A 25,862-nucleotide genomic window follows, 5' to 3' on the forward strand; every position below is an offset into this window, starting at 1 on the left:
AATACGAGCACCTCCTCGGCGTCAGGGGATGAATTAATGAATAACAATTTAAAATGTATTTACCTTTTCCTTTTTTTCCATTGCTTCCCTGTTTCCAAATGATGACCTTTAATCTAGTTGACAGAACTGGTTTTGCCTAGATGGTAATGCATGCGGTCTGTTCTTGACCTTATTCACAGACATAACGTATGTCTGATAAATATTGACTGATCAACTGAAGAAAGAATATGAGTGTTGTAAAAAGAAAAAAAAGCACATAAAAAATTGTGACACAGAAACTTGTCAGCCTGGTAACAACTGTCCCCCTGAAGAGCGCTGTAGTGATGCCCAGAGTGGTGAATTACTCACGGGGAATGTGCCACCAGATGTGTTGAATGAATGAACAGTGCGTTTACAGCACTGAAAATAGTTATGTCTGGAGGAAGGCAGGCGTCCGGTCCTCTTCCCTCCCTCCCATTGCAGGTGGCTCTTCCGGGGACGGGGAGAGACTGGTCCAGGGCGCCCTCCACGTGTGTCTCTCTCGTCTTCTCTCCTCACTGTCCGTCAAAGCTGTGTCTGCCATTCGGACTCATCCTCAGTGTTGACCTAGAAGCGACACAGGACACTTTGGAGATGCAGCTCTGCAGAGCAGACCTGGAGAGACCCTGCCCAGGGTCCTACACCACCCCACAGCCCAGGGAGCGCGGGGGCCAGAGCCCCAGCGGGCAACCAGGTGGAAGCCCTGGAAGCGCTGTCCACCATGCCTGGCTCCAGGCCTGCAGGTCTGAGGCAAGAGGCGGGCCCACACACCACCTGAACCCTTACATGGCTCAACAGAGGAGCGGTTGAAAGGGGTGCAGAGAGGGAGCTCTGTCCCGGGAATGGAGAAGTCGCTTCACGCATGAGGATCAGGGGTCCTCACATTCCTGTTGTCAGTTTTATTTCCTTCAGCCAGTCAGCCTAACAGTTTCAAGTGGACCAGGACTGCTGCTCATGGGAGGAGATGAGCAGAACACTAGTTCCCTTCTGCTTTCCCCTTTGAGAAACTCTTCCCTCAACACCTATCACTGTTCCTTTCCATGTCCTCCAGGACCAGGGGGGGCAGTTGATCTTCGGCTGCTAATGCGGTCCCTGAAATACATTAGAGGAAGACTGTTGTTCAATTTCGAAGGCCTTGCTGAAAACCCACCCCAATCCTTGTCTCATCTTTGCTTATCTACAGTCTCATGGTCCATGCGATAGCTCTCTCAGCAGCATGACTGCACCCCAAATAATTCCATTATGAAGTTCCCTGGGAGAAATTACGATTCCTTTCTCTGTAAACTAAGGGCCATTCCTGACTTCCCATTCTGGAATTCTCTATCACTGGGCTCTGGGTTAGTTAACAGAGCAGAGCTGAATTTCCTTTCGCACTCCAGGTACGGAGCCATCTTTCCTTAGACTGGGTTTGATTGTTAATGTATTTGGGTTAATTAATGTTCTTTTTTGCCATTTCTTTCAACCTTGTTATGTTAACATTTTAGGTGTTTCTCTTGTAAACAGCATATCGGTCTTTAAAAACAACAACAACCTGAAAATCTCTAGATTTTCATTGGTAAGATTAGTACATACACATTTACATATGTTGTGCTACTGGTATTTTTGTACCTATTGCTACTGTTTTACTTCTTTCCTGCTTTTCTATTTTTTTTTTCATTTTTTTGGTTAGTTAAGATGTTGGTATGTGTCTATCAGGTCAAGTTTGTGAATTGTGTTGTTCACATTCTTCACGTAGTCAATCATTTCTTTTGGTCCACTTATTCTATTACCAAGATTTTGGTAAAATTTCCCACTTGTCATTTGTCTATTTCTCCTTGTAGTTATGTTAATGTCAATGTTATAATTTTGAGGCTATGGGTCACTAGGTTTTAAAACTGTTACATCTTCTTGGTAAATTGATCTTTTGTTATTATGAAGCGATCATTTTTTTTTTTAATTTTTATTTTATTTTATTTATTTATTTTTTAAGATTTTTTTTTTTTATTGGGGAATGGGTACAGGACTTTTTTGGGGAACAGTGTGTACTTCCAGGACTTTTTTTTCCAAGTCAAGTTGTTGTCCTTTCAGTCTTAGTAGTTGTGGAGGGCGCAGCTCAGCTCCAGGTCCAGTTGCCGTTGCTAGTTGCAGGGGGTGCAGCCCACCATCCCTTGCAGGAGTCAAACCGGCAACCTTGTGGTTGAGAGGATGTGCTCCAACCAACTGAGCCATCCCGGAGCTCAGCGGCAGCTCAGCTCGAGATGCCGTGTTCAATCTTAGTTGCAGGGGGTGCAGCCCACCATCCCTTGCGGGACTCGAGGAATTGAACTGGCAACCTTGTTGTTGAGAGCCCACTGGCCCATGTGGGAATCGAACTGGCAGCCTTCAGAGTTAGGAGCACGGAGCTCTAACCTCCTGAGCCACCAGGCCTGCCCCCTGAAGCGATCATTTTTATCTCTAGTGATACATTTTTGCCTTAAAGTCTGCTTTGTCTGATAGTTAATATTTGCATGGATGCCTTTTTTTCTCCCTTTTTACTTTCAAATTTTCAGCATCCTATTCTAAATATGCCTTTCTGAACAACATACTTATCTGTGCTTTAAATCCAGTGGTATTTTTTGTCCTTGAGGTTTTTTTTTTTTTTAGAAATCCAGTAATCTAATTTTATATTCTTCATCTATTACTGTATAGCGTTTACTTTTACTGTAACGACTAACATATTTGGGGTTAACTCTGCCGTCTGATCCTGTGAGTTTTGTCCTGTTTTATTACCATTATTTTTGTTCCCTTTCTGACTTATTTTGGATCGGTTGAGGATATTTCAGTCCACTTTTTCTCTATTGTTTGTACACTCTTTTTCTGTACTTTTAGTACTTACTCTAGGAACTACAACATGAGTATTTATCAAAGCTTGGAGTAAACCAGTATCATTCGCTTCCTTCCTGAAAATAGAACCTTCAAGGAAAGAGGCCACGCCCCCAGCAGACCCCCCCCCACCCCCCCAGCCAGATGCAGCCCTGTGAATGATCACAGGTGAATCCACTGAACAGCCCACCTACAGAATCTCGAGAAATTGTTTTGTAGTGGGGTGGTTTGTGCAGCAGCAGATAACGGCCGCACTATTAATACATTTTTGTACTGCTCTGGTTTCTTTGTGTGCTTTCTTCACTTTTAAATAACACATAGGATTCCTGATGCCGCTCTTATTTTCCCTCCAAAATGCATTTTAATTATTACCTTCTGAGCAGTTAAACAGTGAAGACATGACAGGAATTTTTTTTAGAGTAATTAGTCATAGTACTCAACCCTTTGTCTTCTGTAGGCACTAAAAGAGAAAATGAAACTGTAATTTAAACTAAGTTCTGTCAGTTTTGTGTTTTTCATTTCACGTTGCTGCTTGTTCACAGAAATGAATGACTGCTGAGGTGTTCTATATTTTCTTTAAGAGCGATGGCTCATGGAAGGTCTTCCAGAATTTAGCATAAACAACTGATGGGCTAGTTTGGCTTACAATATTTAAATAGTGTGAGCTGAAAAGCAACCGGTTTTAATTGTGTCTTCAAAGAAGCCATACGATATAAAAATACTGTAAGTGACTCATTTGCTTCCAAATAAAGAAAAAATGTAGTCAGATATAGCTTGTCATAAACAGACTAAAATAAACTATTTTTGTTTTTTAAGTTTTAAAAGCCAGCCATAAGTTATATCCAATTGTAAATAAGGATATTTGGATTATGAGATCCTCAGCTAAGTTTGTCTCATTGGTGAAAAAAAGTAACTGTCATGCAGGGTGTCATGCGGGGTCTCAGCTCCCACTCCCCACATAAGAACGCAGGACATGGTGAGGCCAAAAAGGAACAACACGGAGCCATAGATGGGGGAGTCACACCACTATATTCTCGCTGGTGGCTGGGTTGGAGACATAGGAAGCAGGAGCCACACGATCTGCAACCCGCCGTCCACTTTTCTGCCTGTCAACCAACCCCACTTGCCAACTGCAATCCACGCCTGTCTGCAATCCAACATCCAAGCTTGGTAGCTTAGTCACGACAGTTATATCAGTGGCCAATGGCTAACCAGTAACAGCTGACAGCAAACTAGTCATAGCTTATGGCCATCTACTACCCGAGCCAGCACCTTTCCACGTGAGGCCGAGAGCCTGGAAACTGCTCTCTGGGACTCTGTTCCCACAGTAACTCTGAGAAGACCAACCGTTCTCCTTTTATGAATTTCTTGAATTAATGTCAACATGTCAGATCAATGAAAAATAAAGAAGGTGGAGACAGTGGAAATGTGATGGCTCGGTGCGATGTCAGAGAGATAATGGATGGGGGGAGAGGGGTCCACAGTGTGAGGGATATAATGATAAATGTCTAAGTATTACTTTGTCTTGTGCACCTGAAACTAATAAAAAAAATGTAAAAAAAATAAATAAAAAATAACGAAGGGAAAGTGGCAGCAATTCTTTATCACAATTTTGTGTGTAAACTGAATTATTCCAACTAATCTGATTTTTGTCTCGCGTTTGGAAATATAACCCTGGAGGATTTTGTGATTAGGCTCCTTTAATAATATTAATAGTGACATTATTTGTGTGTGGAAGGAGTACAGACCTGAGAGTGCTGGCAGCTGGGTGTCTTGTTCCGAAGATGCCACAGACGAGCTGTGAGGTCGTAAGCCTTTCACCTCTCTGGGCCTAATTGCTCATTAGTAAAATGAGGACACTCAGGTGTTCTCCATCTCCAAAAACATATTCTGTGGCTTCGGAGAGGGAGGGTGCATTGCTCTGTTGAATCCTCAGAGGAGAGGATGGGTTTAAAAGTTGTTGTGGTGTTTGCTCTCCACATACGTCATCAGGTAAGAAGACGTTTGGTTCTTGGTGCTTCGTTCGTGCTATGAATATGAATGATAGGAAAGTAGTAACAGAATTTACACTTATTTCCAAATCGATGCTGAACTGACTGTATAGCATTCATATGTGAAAGTCTAAGAGACTAAAAATCAAGCTCATAATATATTTAATGCAACTTTTTAGAGATTTGTCCTCTTTTATAAAATGTATCTAAGAAATAGAAATTTTAAGCCCCTGTGTTTTCTGATTTGGGCATAGTAAAACAACAATTTTAATGTTTTTTTCCCCTTAAGCTTTTATTATTATTTTTTGACTGGGTACCTAATTTTTATTTTCTTGGGCAAAAATAGTTGACTTAGTTTGGAGAAGTTTTTAAGAGACCTTTAATATAACTTCTCTTTATATATCATTTTGCTGTTTGATGATCTGGGATGATTGTTAAGGAAAGTACATTGAGAATAAAAAGTAAAAACTGCGGATCTATTTTTATTTTCAAAGTTACTCTTTATTCCTTCACAGAACGTTAGCCCTGATTAAACCAGATGCAATATCAAAAGCTGGAGAAATAATTGAAACAATAAATAAAGCTGGATTTACTATAACCAAACTCAAAATGATGATGCTTTCACGGTAAGTTGTTGATAATTTTCAGTTATGCAATGTCTGGTTTCCTTTCGTTAAAAATCATCTTTTATCTTCATGTCATTGTTTAAAATTTAAAAATCTCCCACCGAATGGCAAAGCATAGAACAGTAATCTTACTGAGAATGGAAACTGTAAGATGACAGCTAATCAGATGCGGGAATAATGATTGAACTCGAAGCAAGGAGTGGTCATGCTTCATTACGTTTGTTGTCTCCAGCAACCCCATCTGCTTTTATAACACCGATGCGTGATAATTGTAATCTCTTGTTAATATTCAAGTATAGCACTGTATAAAAATGATAGATGGGTATGAGTGTTTATTTCTATTTGACAAGGGAGTGCTGTTGTTGTGATTTCCAAAAGTGATGCATTTGGGAATGTTTATATAGAGCTCCTCCTAGTATATATAGCTGGTAAATATACTTGTTTACTACTCTGAAAAGCAATCCATTCTGTCTGACCCGGTGTTTTCTATGTTGTTTAATGAAAGTAAGATTTCCGTACAGGTAGGGGCATCAATGTAGCTGTTAGGTAGAATGGGGTTCTTATGTGAGCCCACTAGTTTTTGTTTGTTTTCAGTCAGGTGTCTTCTCATTGCTGTTCCTTGCAAGAGACAGTTGCTTTTGTGTGTGTGTTTGTGAGTGCAGGGACCATGGATAGCAGTAGATAGCTATTTGATGCAGCTTTGGTAAGTCTGATCCCTAGAAACCTTAACAAAACATCCTCAATTTAACCCCAACAATCACATACGTTTAATTTGAATTTTTCCCCTATGGAAGCAAGATCTCCCAGTTTACACATTTTCTAGAAAGACAGGAGCATTGGACTTGGGTTACCCACAGTTTCATTAGCAAGGGGTAAACAGGCCTGCTCTTTGTACTGAAGACAGACATGATCTCATCCCCCAAAGTTTCTCGCTGTAAACATCACCGGAAGAAATGCCTGGGATCAAGAGCTACCAGGGCCTTCCATTCTTGGCACTCCCCAGTAAGACACGTCAGGAGTGCCAGGGACCCATGGGGGAGCATGTCCCAATACTTCTGTCTTTTCTAAACTTATTTGCTCAATCGTCAGTTCCTCATCACCACCGTATCTTAAAGATAGCAGCTGAGTTTCACCTGACTTCATATTTCTAGTTCTTGGATAAATGTTTTAGTCAGGGTAGGTACTTTAAATCTGTCATGAAGGAATAAATGGGTACGTCTTTGTGAGAGACCGGTGCATTTCTTTGTGAGAGCACAGCAAGACCTGACAAAACAACAACAAAAAGCTTCTCTAGGTGGTAGTGGACTTGTTAACTAACATCTCTTTCCATCTAAACATTTAAAGGGGGAATTCGATAAGAATGATGGGAAAATTCATGCACTCTCATCTTGGTTTCAATTTTAAATTTTTGCTGGCGAGAACTATGAGGCCAGAGACACGTTAGAATAAACAACAAAACAGTTTTAGTAGTTTATTAAGATTTTTCTTTTCATTGATATAAAAGATTATGATTTTTTTTTCTCTTTTAGTCGTTCAGTTGTGTTGAAAGTAGAATCGATCATTTTAGTAGTCTTGCTGCTAACTCTTCTAAAATACTCCCCACATGAGTTTTTCAGGCATTCAGTTTTACCTCGTTTTAGGCTGCAGTTTCCTTTCATTTTTGTGAGTTTCTTCCCCTTACCTATTTTGTTTTTCTCCCTGCAGTTGGTAATTAAAGGGCATAAGCAAAAATGTGAAGGGAAGCGGGGGTATTTGAGCAGACTATTTGGTGAAAAAATCATTGATCAATTCACATCGGATCAAATAAATAGAGGATTTCATGTTTATTTTATTAAGCTAAAATAATTATTTTACATAATTCTTAACTATTTTCATTTTAATTCTTTTATAGGAAAGAAGCAACAGATTTTCATGTTGACCATCAGTCGAGGCCCTTTTTTAAGTAGGTGCTGAATTTGGGGCTAGTGGTATATACTGGAGAATATCCTGAAAAATGTATAAACCTATAAGAGTTATAATTTTACAATTAAAAATTTTGTTACATGAGAGGAATCTGTCACAAGGACCATAATATCTTGCAACTGCAGAGAATTTTTTCCTAAGAATTGTTTTTTTTCTGTCCTTTTATCACTAGACCAACTTACTGCTTACTAATCGACAGTTGATTGTCATTCTTTGAATTCTAATAGTTTTTACACAAAAATAAATTCTTATAACAAATGTGTTAAGACATCACTTTCATCACTTTCTCTATTATGAAATTTTATTTGACTGTAATGACAAACCACATGAAAATAAAGATTCTTCTGCACCTTTCAAAGCAACAGGAAAAGCATAGCTCAGATGTATGCATTTTAAGTCATGAAATAGTCTTAATTCAATAGAAAAGTGATTTTTCTGCTCACGGTAATTGATTTGACAGCTCTAGTGATTTGTAGTGACTTGGGCCACAGCAAGGCACTCAGTTTATGAAAATTTTATCTTGCCATGTAAAATTCACTATATCCAGTCGTTCTGAGATCATAATATCCGTGAGTGTGTTGAAATACTCAACTTATATCTTTATTGTTAAGAGAGATACCTGCGTTGACAGAAAAATGAAGCAAATCAGTGTTTTACCTGTTTCATAGTGAGTTGATCCAGTTTATTACAAGCGGTCCCATTATTGCCATGGAGATTTTAAGAGATGATGCCATATGTGAATGGAAGAGACTTCTCGGACCTGCCAACTCTGGGGTGGCACGTACAGAAACTCCTGGAAGCATCAGAGCCCTCTTTGGAACCGATGGCTTACGGAATGCAGCTCATGGCCCTGACTCTTTCGCTTGTGCTGCCAGAGTAAGGCATTTTAGTCATATTTTCATTCTGTTTGGGGTTTGTGAAACGTTTGATGTCAAAGTAAAGCATTTCTGTCACTGCCAACTTAGGGTGGATTTATTCAGCTGGTCTAGTTGTCGAGAAAAACTTGGACCTTCTGCTAGGATTAAACAGTGTTTCCAAGATACGTCTCCTTGGTGAACTGGTAACCTGGCCATGGCCAGGATAAGTTTTCTCCAATTAAAATACTTGTCATCCTGTTTCTTGTTCCAAAGACTGAAATTACAGAGGCTTATCAGTGTTTTGAATTTATGTATGACTACCAATTTATGGGCAGTGAATATTCAAAAAGAAGGCATTGTTTGATGTATGAGCCTTCGTTCTTTAACTCAGACCTAACACTCTATTTTCAAGCTTAATATCCTTTTCTTTTCCTCCATATAGCTAGTGTTTTTGAAAAAGTTTCCCTACAATTATTCTTTGTCTTAAATCCATATAAATAAGGTATTCCACTGGGTTTATACTGATGTTGAATTAACAAAGTGCAAGTTTATTCTTAGCACCATGGTAAGTTTCTCAGCTAATTTCAGATGGTTTTTAGTCTGGTCGTGTTCACAATGAAATAATATTAGACAGTTTCATAAGAAGTGATCTTTTCTTTTTCGTACAGTTCTATCAATCAATCCTTTCAGCTCGCCTTTCAAATTAGACCTTGAATCTGCTCACTGTGATCTAAATCATAGTTATATTTTGTCGGGACTCCTGCGGAAGCCTCCTAATTCTTCTTTCCTCTTCTTCTCTTCCACTCAATGTATGAACAGTTTACCTTGCCCACGAAAAGTCTACAATGCCCAGTCATCTTTTAAAACAAACTGGATCACCTGTTCAGCTATTGAAAACCCTGTGGTGAATTTTTGTCTCTTGTAAAATAGCCTCCAAAGCTCCACCTGATTGCAACCCCCCCGCCCCCTCCAACTTTAGCTCCCACCCATCTCTCCCTCACTGTGTCCCAGGTACACTGGCCGTCTTGCTATTCCCAGGATTGCATGTTTCTGCCTGGTCTCTTCAATTAATAGCAAACAGGGCAGTGTGGTTGGATGGGGTGGGGGGACGGAGGGCTGATGAGGTGGTCAGATGGTCTTGTAGACCAAGGTAGTACCGGACGTTTGGCCTTTTCTCTGAGGAAATGGAAAGCTGCTGCGTGCAGGGCTTTGAACAGAGGACGACGTGCTTGACTTGCTATCACTTTGCGAGGGTTATAAATGTCTAACTATTCCGTTGTTTTTTACACCTAAAACTAACAACTAAAAAAAAAAAGAAAATCACTCTGGCGGCTGCATTGAGAATAGACCATAGAGGGCACGAGTAGCCATAGGGAGCCCAGTAAGAAGGGGCTGTGGCAGTAATCCAGAGAGATAATGGCTGGACCAGGGTGGCACTCATGAGGATAATATATGTCTATTTTAAAATACATTTTAATGGTTGAAATTCACATGATCAAAATTTCTTTCCAGATTGAATATAGAGTATGAGACAGAGAGAGATAATGAAGGGTTCCTCCAAAGCTCTCGGAAACTAGAGAAAAGAAAATTTGTCATCAGTAACATTGCTGGTAGTGTTTACAGGTTACTTGTTTATGGCATACGGCCTTCCAGATCATTCCCCTGATCATTTATGTAATTTACATAGTAAACACCATTTGATATGGTTTTAATTTAATTTGATTCTTCTTTCCACTTAATAGTACAACATTTTATGTGTTACTAGATTACTGTCAAAAGAGTACATTTTAATGGCTGCACAATATTCTCTTGCATGGATATAACACAATTTATTTAAATAGTCTCTTTTGGACACTTCGTTAGTTTTTCTTTCATATTTGTAAATAAGGGTGCATTGATCATGTAATTTTATAATACATTTATTAATATTTTGCCTGACTTTCTGATAACATATTTATTGTTTGATATTGGGAGAGTCTGTAGAGAGAAAGTTCTATATTTTTAAAATGTTTTAATCAGGGGCATTTACAGAAATGGTATTTATTTAAAATTACTGTGTAAAAGGTTTGGAGAAACTTTTAGCTGGCAACCACTTGGTAATACTTTTATTATGATAACTATGTCATTGTAGATTAGTCAAATGTTTTAGTGAGGTTGCCGTAGGATCTTATCAGGGTGAAATTTATGACACAGTGCAACCATATGCTTCACAATTTGTTAAATAAAATATAGCAAAAAAGCTACATACTTAAAGCTTATCAAATTGAGTCTGAATTTTATTTTTGAGAGTTTCCTATCTTGATCCTTCCCTGCTGGGCAATGTAGGGACATAGGAAAAGCTAAGAGTAATAGAAGGGCTCTTGAAAGGAGAAAAGCTTTATGGAAAACGTTTGAGCAGCTCAAATCACAAACGAATATGAACACTTGTTTTGTGTGGGACTTTCCATTGTTGGGTGAAGTCTCTGAATTAGTTGCCATAGCAACGACCTAGTGAATGTGCTCTTGCAAATGTTAGCTTGGGTTCATAGGTTGGACAGGTGTGACACCCCGCACCGGGAGAAGGAGAAAGCAAGGGGATGAAGCAGAATTATTTTCACTGAGAAGATATGTTTAAGTAACAGCTTCCTTGCATACGTAAATGAGTATCTGGAAAATTGGTTAAACCAGAGGCAGAACCTTTGAGCATCTGTTTTACCGATGATAGAAACAGGTCAGGCCTTTGGAGCCGGCCTGACCTGGGCTTGAATCCTGGCTTTGCTACTTGCTGACTTGGAAGGGCTTGTTCCTCAAGCTTTCTGAGTGTCATTTCCCTCATTTGTACAATGTGGAGAGATAGTATCTTATTCAGCATATGCAGAGTTTATAAGTGTTTCAATTTTCATTATTCCCAAGTACTGAGAAGGTGCTAGTGAACAAGGGAAGTGCTGGAGCCCGCGGAACTTACATCTCTTCTGATGGCGGGAGGGGGAGTGTCAGAGAACAACTGGGCATGTAACACGTCAGGCAATGAGTGCTCTGAAGATGATAACGCAAGGGAAGGGGATAGAAAAAGGACAGCGTGAGGGAGGACTGTGTGTCAAATGGGGTGCAGAGTGCTGTGTAAGTGCAGGCTACTCAGGAAGTTCTCCCCATCCTTGGCTTGAGCAGAGATGAAAAGGAAGTGAGGGAGAAAACCGTGCAGATATCTGGGGAAGGAGTGTCCAGGGCAGAAAAGGAATAATACATGCAGATTCTCAGGTGGGACCATATCTGCTGTGTTCAGGGAGCAGTGAGTCATGGAGGCCGGGGCAGAAATGTGTTCCACAGAAATAGGACATTAGTTCAGAGGGGTGCCGGGGGCCAGATCACGTGGCCCTTGTAGGACATCTAGGACTTTGAAATTCATTCCAAATGAGGTAGGAGGCCATTGGAGGGTTCTGTGCAGAGTGACACACTCTGTTTTTACGTTTCATTCTCACTGCTGTGTCAATAGGTCCGGCAGGGTGGGGGTAGGTGTGTTTCAGGAAAAGTTCGAAGGGGAGATCCATCAGGAGGTTAGCACAGGTGTCGAGGGGACAGTGGCATGGATTAGGGTGACAGATGGGGAGGTGGTTGGATTCTGGGTATATTTTAAAGGATTTCCTGATAGACTAGATGGGTGGGTAAGACAAGGAGAGAAATCAGGGTTCACTCTAAGTTTTTTTTTTTTTTAAAGGGCGGGGGCTGTGCATTTGGAAGGTTGGGGAAAACAGGGTGGGAATGAGCGGGTTTGTGGGAGACAACGAAAATCAGGAGTTCGGTTATGGGTGTTTTCACTCAGATGTCCCCAGTCAGTACCCTGTACTCATCCAAAGTTGTGGTTGTTTGGCAAATTGTAAATTTGAAGAAAGGAATTAACTTGCATAGGTTTGTGGGTTTATGGTGGCATTAGAGATAAGAAAGCATCCATCATAAATACCTAAAAGAACTGGTTAGTGTGACCATCTTTGTGACTAACTCAAATTGTTGGTTGTCTTTTAATGAACCATGTATAAACAATGTAGCCCGACTCTAGCTATAAAACATGGTTCATTGATTTGATTTTCTACTAGGACTACAAAATGTAGTTTTAACTAACTGTAGTTGTGATTCTTGAATCCTAATTTCTGTTCCTATAATGATTTCTTAGTTTTTAATTTTATTTTACGCATTTTGATAAGTTTAAAACTGGACCGTGTCTCATGAGCTCATGCTTTGGGAAAAATAAGAACCTTATATTGATTACTTCCAATATTCAAAATATGTTAACATTCTCAGTTTTTATCATGGGACAGAGTGATACATATTTTCATTACTTTCGTTAATACTTTCTTATGTGTTCTTTTGATTACAAGACTTTAAACAGGGTTCAGTTCATTAGTTTTAATTGGTTAAATCATTTTTAGAAAATTTAAAGCAAAGAATTTATATTATGAAACTTGAAAAGTAAATGTATAGTTCTTCCCCTCTCACATAAATATCTCAGGAGTTCAACATAAGTGATTATTTATGCTAAAGTCATTTCTCTTCTGATTTTAGGAAATGGAGTTATTTTTTCCTTCGAGTGGAGTTTGTGGACCGGCAAACACTGCTAAATTTACCAATTGTACCTGTTGCATTATTAAGCCCCATGCCATCAGTGACGGTAAGTGCTATGCTGAATACAACATACCCTGTACATTTTGTTAATAGGAGCTTATTTTGTTAATGTCTATTTTCTCGATGTATTTTCTATGTAGAAATTACAGTTTAATTTTAATATTTCATCTATTTTTTCTTTGAAAGCATATGAATAAAGGGGGCAAAAAGGGAGGGAAAAATCTAACTCTGTATTTATCTTTATCTTCCTGTCTGTGCATTTTTAAAAGGTGGTCCTTGGGTTGCTGACCACAGCTGTGTTCATCCTGTCACAGGTCTTGAGTCCTTGACTTGTAATCTGCCTCTCCTCTTCCCGACCATAGAACCATGACTCAATTCATTTAAGTAGCATTCCTAATGTACGATTTCAACAAGGTTTACCATATCTGCAGTATGTCCTTTCTGAGAAGGGTGGAGAAACTGCCTTCAGTTCTGTGTCTGAAACCAAGTTTTTTGACCAATATATACATATATATACATATACGTGTGTGTGTATATATGTATATATACATATATACATACATATATACACACACGTATATATATATATACGTATATATATATATGTGTGTGTGTGTGTGTATATATATATATATATATATATATATATATATATGTATATATACAGGATGATTTTTAAAATTTTACCCCATCTCATTTCCAAAAGGATTTGGGATAACTGACAAAAAAATATACAACAGACTAAAATAGATGAAGAAAAGTGAATACAAAAAACCTTGCAGACTTTCAGTATATATCCGTATATACACATCTATCTACCTGTCACACACACACACACACACACACACGCACACCCTTTAATGTGATGGGACAAGTTCCTGTTTAAAGACCTCAACCTTATAAAAAGCTTCTCTTTGACATCTTAATATATTCAGTTTGACCTTTATGTGACTTAGTTTTTTCCTAAGGAAAAATGTAATGCATGAAAAAAAGATAAAATGGAATTAGAATAAATACTAGTTATATATTTTAATAATTGCATAGATAAATAGAACCAATCTACTAAAAATGATTATATACATGAGAGGTGATGTCAACATCACTATATTTACACAGGTTGAAATCATTTCTAGTCAGTTTATTTTAAAGATTAATTACATTTTGTGTATTCGTATTTAATACATAAAATTAGAATTAAAGTAAAATGAATTTTTATAAAATTTAATCAGATGGCAAAGTAAATTTTGGCATTTCAAGGGTTTTTTCTTTTTATTTCTAAACCTCAATTTTAGGGATGCTTTAAGACCAATTTGAAATGTGTAAATTAACCCGCTTCAGCTTAGAGTTAAACTGTGGCTACAATGAAATATAGTTTGAAGTCTCATATTGAAGTTATTGTTAGATCCACTCGGCCCCCTTTCATTTGCTGGCTCATGTTTATCTTTTCCTATAATGATCCCCTTTCCTGGTATATTTAATTTCACATGTGGTCTAGTGTGGGTATGAGAAAAGAAGAGATTAAAAAAAGAGTTGCTAAGAGAGCAGCTGAAAAGAAATAGGGTCTTTCCCTTTGGTTGACTGCCGACTCCCCCAAAGGCCATTTTAGCCTGTCGATCAAAAAAAAAACCCAGTTTATTGCTCATTGACGAGCACACCTTGATGGAGTCTCAGTAGACTTTACGAGGGAAAGGTCATGGGCAGGTATTGTAGAGTTTTGGGTAGACCCTGAGAGATTGAAGGAGAGCCCATCAATGCAGTGATCTGGTTGAAACTGGGTAAAGTGCATGACGCAGTAGTTTAAGATGAAAGGAAACAATGAGGCAAGAGTCTTAACCAAGTCTATTAAGTACACAGTTGTTTGAGGCGTGAGGCGTTTGCCAAGTTGAGGGAATATTGTGAAAAGGGGATTGTCTGAGTAGTCTCTTGTTGGTGCAAGTGGACTTATTCCTGAAGCGTACAGTGAAATTATTCACTGGTTTGCAGTCTTATCTTCGTGGGTAAGAATTTCTTATCACGAATAAAGTCACGTGGATGTAGGCGGCCTTAGCTCTTAGTCCTACAGTTAATCTATATGGATTCAGTGGCTCTCTTCCCACTTCATAGAGAAGTAGGAAAAAAAAGAAGAACTTAGTTTGTGGGATACGTGGTGGGAAAAATAATATTAAGGCATACTTGGCACTTTCTGCCTCATTATATATTTATATATATAAATTGAAACATATTTTGTCATTTGGGGAACTCAGATTTTAAAAGGGAAGAAAAACAAGGTGAATGTTCTTGTGTTCTGTTTTTTTTTTCAGTTTCAAGATTATGCAATGTGTTTGTTTTGATATCCTCAGTAGTATTTCTATGTGGGTAGTTTGACTCCATGGATAAAATGAGATATTTTCACTCTGAAATCAGGCTGCATGGGTTTGAATTCTGGCTCCGCTGCGTACTAGCCATGGGATGTTGGATAAATTACTTAACCTCTTTGTACCTTGTTCCCTCATCTGTGAAATGAGAATAATAGTATATTTTGTTCACGCAATGATTGGGAGGATTAAATGCATTCAAAGTAATGGTTAAATGACTAAAGGATTGATTAAACGTAAGGAGTAATGCCCTAAACACAGTGCCCAATGCTTGGTTCAGTGCTAGGCAAGTGTTAGGAAATTATTACCACTATGATTAGTACTACTAGTACTATTAGTACTATTACTAGCGCTGCTGCTATTAATAGTGGTGGCTGCTGCGCTACCACCACCACTACTCACATCATTATCTTTTAATTTTTAAGTAAAATTGAATGACTCCTTAGTAACAAAGCAATAGTTTAAAAGGCTGACAAAATCCGACATCCACAGAAAGAAAGAAAGTCCATATCATTTTTTAAGGAGCAAAGCACTTTCTTTTCCTCAGTTAAAGTCTGGGTCTCATTTACGCCCGCGAAGGAGGACTATTGCTTGTATCAAGTTGACTGAGCAGCCGTCATCCATTACCTGTCCTGATTGCCCATTGCGGTTGGGCAGAAGGTGGTAGTCCAATCTGGGAGAGCTGCTTTTGCACTTGTAATGGCCCCAAAGTAGCCTGTTGAAGCGTCAGAATCCTGCGGTTTTGTCGGAATTTTTTTTCTTATGAAAAATGTATGCATTAAACAATTTTACTTCATCCTTTCTGAAATTTAGTTTCTTCCTCAGTAAAATGAGTCAGGGTGGGTTCAAAGTTTCCTCTGAGCCTGTAAACCCGGGTATTCTGTTATTGTGCAAAATTGTGTAGGAAATTCTATTCTGTATTGTATTCTGTATCTCAATGTTGTGTCTTGGCAAAATTTTTTTTGGGGGGAAGGGGAACAGGACTTTATTGGGGAACAGTGTGTACTTCCTAGGACTTTTTTTTTTCCAAGTCAAGTTGTTGTCCTTTCAATCCTAGTTGTGGAGGGTGCCATTTCAGCTTCAAGTTGTTGTCCTTTCAATCCTAGTTGTGGAGGGTGCCATTTCAGCTTCAAGTTGTTGTCCTTTCAGTCTTAGTTGTGGAGGGCGCAGCTCAGCTCCAGGTCCAGTTGCCATTGCTAGTTGCAGGGGTCGCAGCCCGCCATTCCTTGCAGGAGTCGAACCGGCAACCTTGTGGTTGAGAGGATGCGCTCCAACCAACTGAGCCATCCGGGAGCTCAGCGGCAGCTCAGCTCAAGGTGCCGTGTTCAATCTTACTTGCAGAGGGCAGAGCCTACCATCCCTTGCGGGACTCGAGGAATTGAACTGGCAACCTTGTGGTTGAGAGCCCACTGGCCCATGTGGGAATCGAACCGGCAGCCTTTGGAGTTAGGAGCACGGAGCTCTAACCGCCTGAGCCACGAGGCCGGCCCGGCTATAGAAAAATACTGATTTCATGGAGGTTGTTTTAAAGCAATTTTAGATTTTATTTTTTAAAAGACACATAGAGACACTTTGGGGGCTGTTTGCATTTCATTTATTAAGAAGCAAGTTATTTAGTAGAATATTGGCCAGTTTGTATATTTAATGCCAGAATTGTCTCTGATATGCTCATTGAAACAGGACTGATATCAGCAAGATTATATTTATCAAGTTCCTCACTTTCAAAAATTGGGTTATTCTTACTGAGAACCTCTTTCAGAGTGTGTTTCCACCCTGAATTGTAGTTTGGATGCTAGGTAGGCGAAGAGCCCTAGAAGACAGGTTCCACCCTATTGACCATACTACCCCCACCCCGCCCCAAATGGGACTGATTGAATTGGTTATGTTCCCAGCTTTTCGTAGTAAAGAGGTTGTATTTAAACATAGTAAATGGAACTCAGTTTCAATAAACCTTCTTGGAGTGGGCCCAATTTTCCTTAGAATCTTCCAGTTTTGGAGCTGTGTGATTGTTTTGTAGTCTGAGACAGTAAACAGGAAAGGAATTTATAACAGATACATCAAGTACATCGAACTACATGCATGTAAGACCCTGACTTTGAACACACAGAGAGCTTCACGTGCATTTCTGAAACACAATTTATAGGCAGTGAAAATACCTAGTGAATTTGTAAGTTATGGGAACTTTAAAGGACATTAGTGCTTTATTGATTTATGAGGAATCTCAAAGAGTTTTGCTCATTCCTACAAAAGAACTCCAGCCTTCGGGTAGAATTACATTTAATGGTTCGAAACAAGTAGGTGTGTGTGAGGCTATTAAAAGAATTTCATTTAGAAATAGTGAAATTTTCTTTGCTAATATGTTCCAACATCTAATAACCTTCAGAGGAAAATAGGAGTCTCTAGGATTATCAGTTGGAAGGACTTGACTGAGGACAGAGGGAAAGAAGGTCTCAAATTCTGTTAATGAGATTGTTAGAAAGGACTTTCCTTAAGTACAGAACAACAGACACAGTTTTATTACTAACTGCAGTTCGTGTTTGTGGAGTGCTGAGTACTTTACATGAATTACTTAATTCTCAAAGCTTTGAGGGTTGGTATTGTTTGAAACCCATGTCTCAGAGGAGGGAACCTAGGCAGTGAGATGTTAATACTGTTGTCCAAAGTCCCACAGCCCAGAGGTGGTGGGGTTGGGATTTGTACGAAGTGTCTTCTGTCACGTTATACCAGTGGGCCTCTACGTGGGTTACCACACAGACCCTGTAAATCCCCAGCCCTTTATTAACCCCATTTTATAGGTGTGGAACCTCAGAACGAGAAGGGCTAGGTAACACCCTGAATGCTTCCCCAGTGGGATTATTTGCACTATTCCATGAATACTGAGGTCAGCTGCTTGCTTGTGGAAAGCCATCCCTGGTAGAAGGTTATGTAATAAGTGGGATGAAGGGTGACTTGAATACCTTTGAACATCTTCACTGGATGAAAAAATACTTCAGTTTCAGGTAGGACTGAGAGAAATCGCTGCCCTTTCTTCAGGGAACCCTAACTTAATACCCTCAGAAGGTACCAGGTTCCCAAGTGACATGTTCTCCTGGGACCCTCTGCTTTTCCTGCATAAACACAGTTTGCCATCACGTATTATGTAATTCATATGCATAGCTACCATCTATAATCTGTATTCCATATTAATTTCTGACCAAGGATCACTGGCTCTCTCCTCCATCAGATTACCAACTCTGATAGCAGGGACAGTATTTGTTTCATTGTCATATTTTTCTAAATATTTTGTGTCCCTCATTGAATTTTTCTTTCTTTTTCTTTTTTTCTTTTTTTATTTATAGTCTGTGTGTTACTCAGGAGACTCCTTAGTGTCTGAACATTGTCAGAGAATGTGGTCTCTATGACAACTGTTTCTCTGAAATTTGTTGATGTCCTTTGTTACTTAGTGAATGGTTCATTAAAAAACTTTCTTTCCAATGTGTGCCTGAAAAGGAGGATATTTGTTGCATTGTTCTCTCTTTATATATAAATAGCTATTGATTCAAACCTTTTGTTCTAATTTAAAGTCTTACTGTTTTTTTTCTTTAATTTTGTCTGCTTAGTTTATCAGCTTCTGAAAAAAGCTTTGTTAAATTCTTCCATGTTAAAATTACCTATCATTATTATGAATTTGTCAATTTCTCCTTTTAATTTGGACTGTTTTTGCTTCCTATATTCTGAGGTTTCGTTGTTATGCATGATTATTATCTTTTTGCTCATTATATAATCTTTATTCCTATTGGTTCTTGTTGTGTATCTTAAAGGATAGTATATCTTTTTTCCAATTTGTTTTTTAGTCTTTTGCTTCTAATGTGTATCTTATAGTCACTGTGGTTGAATTTTGTTTCATTCTATTTTTTAAAAATTTTATTTTTTCAACCCAATTTAATAGTCCTATCTTAGAATAGTTGAATTTAACTTATTGCAATTTATTGTGATTGCTGATCTACTTGGATTCATTTCTTTATCTTGCTAAAGATTTTTCATTCTTTTCCCCTGCCCCCTCTCCACCCCACCCCAGCCTTCTGTTGGGTAAAGTCTTCGTTATTGCCCACTTTCTCCTCTACTTATCTGCTGGTATAAAAGCCCTAGATCAGGGGTCAGCAAACTGTGGCCCTTGGGCCAAATCACGCCAGCTGCTTGGTTTTGTGAATAAAATTGTATTGGAACACGGCCATGCTGGTCATGTTATGTATATTCTTTTATGGAGCTTTTATGCTCCAGGAGCAGGATTGAGTAGACACAGTATGCACTGCAAAGCCTAAAATATTATCTATGTGACACTTTATAGAAATAGTTTAATGACCTCAGCCAGACAGTGTATATTTTCAATTGGTTCTGCCTACATTTTAGTATGTGTACCTAACTGTGTATTTTATTAATAAAGTTTAAACTTGTTCATTCTCTCCAGATTTTTCCTAAAGCAAAGACTTGAGAATGCTTTCAACTGAAATCTTCTCCTTCCATCTTTTAAGTTGCTGGTGTCAGAAGGCTAATTCTCCTTTTTTTTAAACTTGTTTTTCAAATCACGTTTATTGACGTATAATTTGCAGCATAAAGTGCACACATTCTCGGTGTACAGATCTGCGCTTTATTATAGTGTCTCAGGCTCTCAGTCAAGGAGTCCGTCTTCCCGTGTCAACTTGGTCCTGCCTGGTGTCTCCTTGGAGACAGTAAGAGGATGAGCCCATAGTTTTGCTTGGTGCATATGTTACTGTGTGGAAAGAGGATTGCTGAGACGTACCCCAGGCTTCCTTGTGCGCTTTCCTGATAGAGTCGCTATCAATGACAAAGCAATGAAAACTCCCTCTTCTTGTCTGTCTTTGGAAGTCAGAGCTTTCTCTTCACACCTGACTGGAATAAAGAAACATCTGTTGCTAGGCAGCCAGAGCACTAGCACCTAGCAACTGTGTGTGAGGTGTCCCTCAGGAACCTAGGCTCTCTTCAGAGCCTGGAGATGGGTAGTATGAGCCAAAGATCTATGCGCCTCTGTCTGACTTGCAGGAAACACGAATCTAGATAAAGGAACCACAAAGAGCTCAATGAAAATCCTGCTGGACCTGGCAAGAACAATCGTAGGATGTAATGTTTGGGATGGCTGTTATGCTTCTATGGCTTGACACGTGCTAACTGGGTGTGACCTTGGGAAGATGTCTTGGCCTCTCTGAAGCCGCATTTATTTCATCTGCAAAATGAAGGTGACGGAACCGCTTCATAAATAAGTTAGTACATGTGATGTGCTTAGGACAGTTTGCATTTTAAGTGTTCAAGAGAATGATACTATTGTTAATAGTAGTTGTAGATATTACATCACATGGTCCACTTCTTTTTAAAAACCCTGAATTGGCTGTGTTTCAGTGATCCATTGCTTTATAACAACCCCCCGCCCCCCCCGCCAAAAGAAACAAAACAAAAAAATTTAGTTGCTTAAAAATGTTTTATTGGTTCTCACAATTCTGTGGATTTACCTGAGCTCACTTGGCGATTCACTTGTGATTCACTTGTGATTCACTTGGAGTCACTTGTGTGATTTCTAAGATAGGTGTCTCAAGAGTCAGATTTCATCTTTCATAACTTCAGAAGTATAAATGCTACAAACTTAACAAATATCACATCCAGGCTTAATTGTTTAAATTTCTTTCATACTCATTCAGCTTTTTGTAATTTGAAAAATATTTACTTTTAAGTTTATGTTTCGATAAGCGTTTAAAACAGAAACTTATATAATGAAATCTTCAAGTCATATTTTCTTATGTGTCTGTAGCATGTGTACTTGTAAGTTACTAAAACCTGTAGTAAGGCCTGTGGGACAGTCTGTGTGTACAGTACTTGGGGGCTCATGTTTCTTGGAAAGAGGATTGTTTCATTTGAAAATAAGTTGGAAACTTCCCTTTCCCATCCTTTTCACTTTTTATCCCCACTTTTTTTTTTTTTTTTTTTTTTTTTTTACCTTTTTAGGCTTTAGGATTCAGCACTCACTATCCAGGGAATAGTTTTAGTGAAGCGACTCAACACATATGCCTTTGAGATGTCGGTCTGTTGACCTGTTAGGCTCCAGGTGTGCACAGAGATTTCTGGGAAGAACACGATCAATGCAGGCTTTTATGTAGAACTTGAATGGCCATGTACCACGCCCCTTGCCTACTTTTCACGCATGTGTCCCATGTAGTTTTAGAATGAATGGGAACTAACGCTGACCATAGCTAGCGGCACAATCGAGGCCCGTGGAAAACATCGCAAAGAGTTTGTAGCAAAGATGTGTTCCCATGCCTGGCCATGAAGGAACCCCTGCTCCTGGTGTCTGTGTATCCCACGAGCCCCTCCCCCGCAAAAGGGCCTGTGTAACTAACTGCACAGTGACAGGATGGAGACAGGAGTCTCTTCTGCCTCGGCTGTGCCCCTGCTCCTCCTCCAACCCTGGACTGAGTCCCGGGGAGCTGGGGCCCAGGGGTTCAGGGACCCTGATGTTCCTTTACCAGGAAATGTTTTAAACATGAAAAGCTAAGGTGGCATGATCTCATGTTGTGAGACTTGAAAAGATGATTCACGTTGCATGGCAGATGGGAAGTGCTGGAATTCTGACAATATAATTATCATCAATGCTTATGCGGGAGAAATAGGGCACCCGTCTAAAGTAAAGATGGTACCTTACCGAGAGTTCTCTGAAAAGCTTGGGTTTCCAAATGACATGTTAAAATATGGGACAAGACAATGTAAACTGAAGGGACATGATGGCTGCAATTGCTTTTTGAGTGGGTTAATCAATGGTGCTCTGCTTTTCTACATATTCATGCATCTTTCGTACTCTAGAAGGCCTGTGGTTCAAAGTTCTTGGCTTGTTTTGGGGGTAGTTCATTTGTCACCTGTCACCAGCTTACATCCGCCGCCATTTCCGTGTTGTCACACTACGGTCTGTGTGGGTGCAAAGTGGGAGTGGGTCACTCCTCCCAGTTTCTTTTCCCAGAGCTATTTTCATGGTGGTTATTACAGAATAGATGCGTTATCAAAGGGATGGTCTGCAGTGTCTCTTTAGGGTACTCTAAAGGTCTCAGTTTGAGCATGTTGGAGGGAGCTTTGATGTCGCTGCTGTGCTTAAAACCAGTCCTGAAATTTTGGGTACACATTTCTGCCGTAGCGTTTCTACCCTGTTTTTTCTTATTCTTTAGAGTATCCTGGGTTTGAGGGCAGGCAAACTTTATGCCAAATCTTACTTAAGCCTTAGACTGAGTCAGCAGATAAAATTTCCAATATGAGTTGTACAATGTTTGGCTTTGTATTAAATAGTTTTCATTTAATCTGATCACTTTTAGTTAATGTGATTTACAACTCTTGCCTCAAATGCTTCACAAGTATGGCGTGAAGATAAATTAGGAAATATATATATAATATATATATATTATATATATATTGATTATATATGTAATCAATATATATATATATAATATATATATATGTGTGTGTGTGTGTGTATATAATCAATTTGAAATCTTTAGGAAAAGTCATCATCCTAAGAAAAACATCTTACTTTGATATATAATGAAATAAAGTTGAATGTTTTCTTTAGAAACTGTGTTTTTTTAGGTATTGAAACTATCAGAATGCTCCTTTTTAATAACAGACACCAAAGAGATACAGAGGTAGGTAAGACTAAGTTTCAGCCAGGAATTTGTCTAGCAGCTTTTATTGGGATTTTTCTTGTATTAATAGAAGTAATACACATTACAGAAAATTTCGAAATCCAGAAACATGTTTAGTGTCAAAATCACTTACCCCTATCACTCAGAGATTGTAACGATTTGCCATGTGCCATGTTCTTCCTTCTCTGTCAAACGGAGCCAAACACAATAACATGGATGAATTTTCCAATTGTGAAGTTGAGCAAAAGAAGACATAAAGGCATATACCATGTGACTCAACTCATCATCAAGTTCAAATATAGGCAAAGTGAGCTATGTTTTTCAAGAATGCTTATGTAGGTAGTAAAGAAGAAGGAAGTGCATGGAAAAGGTTATTTCAAAGTCAGGAAGTCACTGAGAGGGGCAAGACTGGTGAGGAGACACTTCCAGAGGGCTTCTGGATGCTGACACTCTTCTGTTGTTTATGTTTTTGACCTGGGAGACAGTTACCACAGATGCTCACTTTAAAATTATTTATTAAACTGAGCATGTCTGTTATATATTTTACAGTAAATGTATAGAAATCAGACAAGGTATAGAATAGATGATATACTATGCTGTCATGTCATGAAAACCAAAAAGGCCATGTCCGTATTTGCATATGTTTTGAAAATAACTAGAAAAAAAAATACATAAAAATGAGTAACCATGATGGCGTCTAAGAAGAAGGACTGAGTTTCTGTGGTGGGAGGTAAACTTCCTCTCACCAGACACCCTTTTATTTCCATTTTGGGCGTTTTCTGAGGAAGAATGGTCTTAAAATTAAGTGATAGAAGGTAGAGGACCTTAAGACAAAAAAAAAAGGTCAGAACTGAACCCTTTGTGACTTCCTCGTGAAGATTATGTAGGTTTGGAACAGTGGCATTAAAGAAGACAATGCGTATGACTGGAAATTAGAATCGCAGGCTTTTCAGGTCACAGTAAGCTTTTTCACGGCCGGGAGGGTGGTTATTGGGGTGCTCTGTTGTCCTCACAGGGCTGGCTCACCGTCACACTTCTCCAGCGTCTGTGTGCCTCCTGATCCCCTGGAGGGCTTGTAAACACACGGATTCCTGGCCCTACCTCCAGACCATCTGATTCAGTCCTTCTGGACTTCTAGCAAGTTCCCAGACCATGCTACACTTATATAGGGACCTTATATAGGGACTTCATTTGGGGAGCCACTAGACAGCAAAGCTGCCCCCACTAAAGACTATGCTGGGAAATAGAACATAAACAGAGGCTCCTAGACAGTGTATCAAGTATGTGTTCCTAAGAGACAAGGGGCAAGAGTGACGGAGTCTGTGGCCCACGTTGTGGCATCACAGCGGTGTTTAAGCCTGTCTGTGGATGGCAGCGTAGGTCTTGCCAGGAAATCACATGGAGCCGCTTACAATCAATAGAAGAAACAGTGTTCTTGAAATAAGATCCCTCAATATGTGGATCTCCTTACCTGGGACTTTGGATAGCTGGAATAAACAAAAATCAATGTGCCTATTAAAAAAAAATCGTACAAAACACTAGCTTTGAGAACCTTTTTCTTTATGTCTTTAAAAAAGGAGACAACAGAAATAATTTTAAGAAAGGATAAGATTTCTTTATTTTGTTCCTGTTGGAGTTAATGGTTCCATGGGTTTGAATTACTTTTTCAGCCTTTTTCGTTGTTTGTGTATGACTCTAACAGATGTCCATTGATGAGTTACGACATGCGTAGCACTTATTATATTCATGAAATTCTAGAAACACGGTCGGCTTCTAATGGGACCTGTCCTTCCTCCACCCTCCACAAGAGGGCCTGGCCTCTTTTAAGATGAGGAAGGATCTCCCACTACCCAGAAGCTGGCAGGATCCTGGGGTGTAAAAACGTCACCTTGCTTTTGATTGTGTGACTGACTTGTCTTCTGTAGTAGCCTGGCATTGACTTTGGACTTCTGATGACCTATTTGCCTAATATTACAAAATTTCCAGTTTCTGGTTGTCTGCCCAGTACCCTACTTTGTTTTTGTTTTTCGGGGACTTTGTTTTAAAATTGTGCTCTTATTTCAACCATACTAGCTGTTGTCCACTTCTTTTGCTGTGTGGAGTCTATCCCTGTCTCCCAGTAAAAGAGGAGCTTCTTGCTCCATTTTCCTGGAGATCCGAGATCCTGCGGGTCTTCTCTGTTGTCCTGTGCTGGGGAGGCGGTGGGGTGGGGGCTGCCTTTACAATTTTCTACTCATTCAATTATGTTACGATGAATTGTAATGTACTGAGTTACCATGTTGTGGGGACATGTGTAAAGCTATATTGGTTACTCTTAATTGCCTTGTAAGGAATTTACGGAATTTATGGTTGTTAGGATATTGGTAAGGAAAAAAAAGGTGTATTTTAGATCTGGGTGTGTGGTATGAGTGGAAAATCAGAAATGCTATTGGATGAATGAGGTCTATCTTTTACAAGTCTGCTTGCTGCTAGAACAGATTTTATGATCAGCTAATGGATGAATTTGAGATTCTCTAAGACCTAAGTGCTTTACCAGTTCTCAGTTTAACACTTCTGCTGAATCCAGACTCTCGCCTGCAATTGATTTAATGCGATTCTACAGTATTTTTGTTTATTAGAATGAAGAAAACCATAGACATTTGCAGCCAAACTGATTGGTGGGTTTACCTTTTCATCTGATTAGGAATTACTGAATGAGCAATTATCAGTGAAGTGGTATCGCCTGGTAACATTGCTGTCTAGGAAACAGAAAGCTTTTCTGCCTGGGTTTTATGCCTAAGGTTATTTGTTATGAATGTTTGCTAGGATTAGTATTGAATTCCTTCTGTTGAATTTAGTAGTGCTGGTGATTTCTTTTGTATTTTGGTGTTGAAAATGAATCTAAACTCTTATAATCTCTAGCTTTGATTTGGCTTGAGATTAATTAAATTTTAAAGACATCCTA

General features: G+C 39.2%; 1 protein-coding gene across 9 annotated transcripts in view; it reads left to right on the plus strand.

Moving 5' to 3' along the window:
• The window catches only part of NME7 (NME/NM23 family member 7), a 118,677-nt gene that overhangs the window by 22,594 nt on the left and 70,221 nt on the right, over window positions 1-25,862 (plus strand). For all 9 annotated transcript variants that reach the window (XM_081026154.1, XM_081026151.1, XM_081026157.1 and 6 more), the window contains 4 exons: window positions 5,366-5,476; window positions 7,368-7,418; window positions 8,107-8,314; window positions 12,832-12,937. In XM_081026154.1, the coding sequence (XP_080882280.1) occupies window positions 5,366-5,476; window positions 7,368-7,418; window positions 8,107-8,314; window positions 12,832-12,937 (476 nt within the window). The remainder of the gene's footprint in view (window positions 1-5,365; window positions 5,477-7,367; window positions 7,419-8,106; window positions 8,315-12,831; window positions 12,938-25,862) is intronic.

Source organism: Rhinolophus hipposideros (assembly GCF_964194185.1).
Source record: "Rhinolophus hipposideros genome assembly, chromosome: 19".
NCBI lineage: Eukaryota > Metazoa > Chordata > Mammalia > Chiroptera > Rhinolophidae > Rhinolophus > Rhinolophus hipposideros.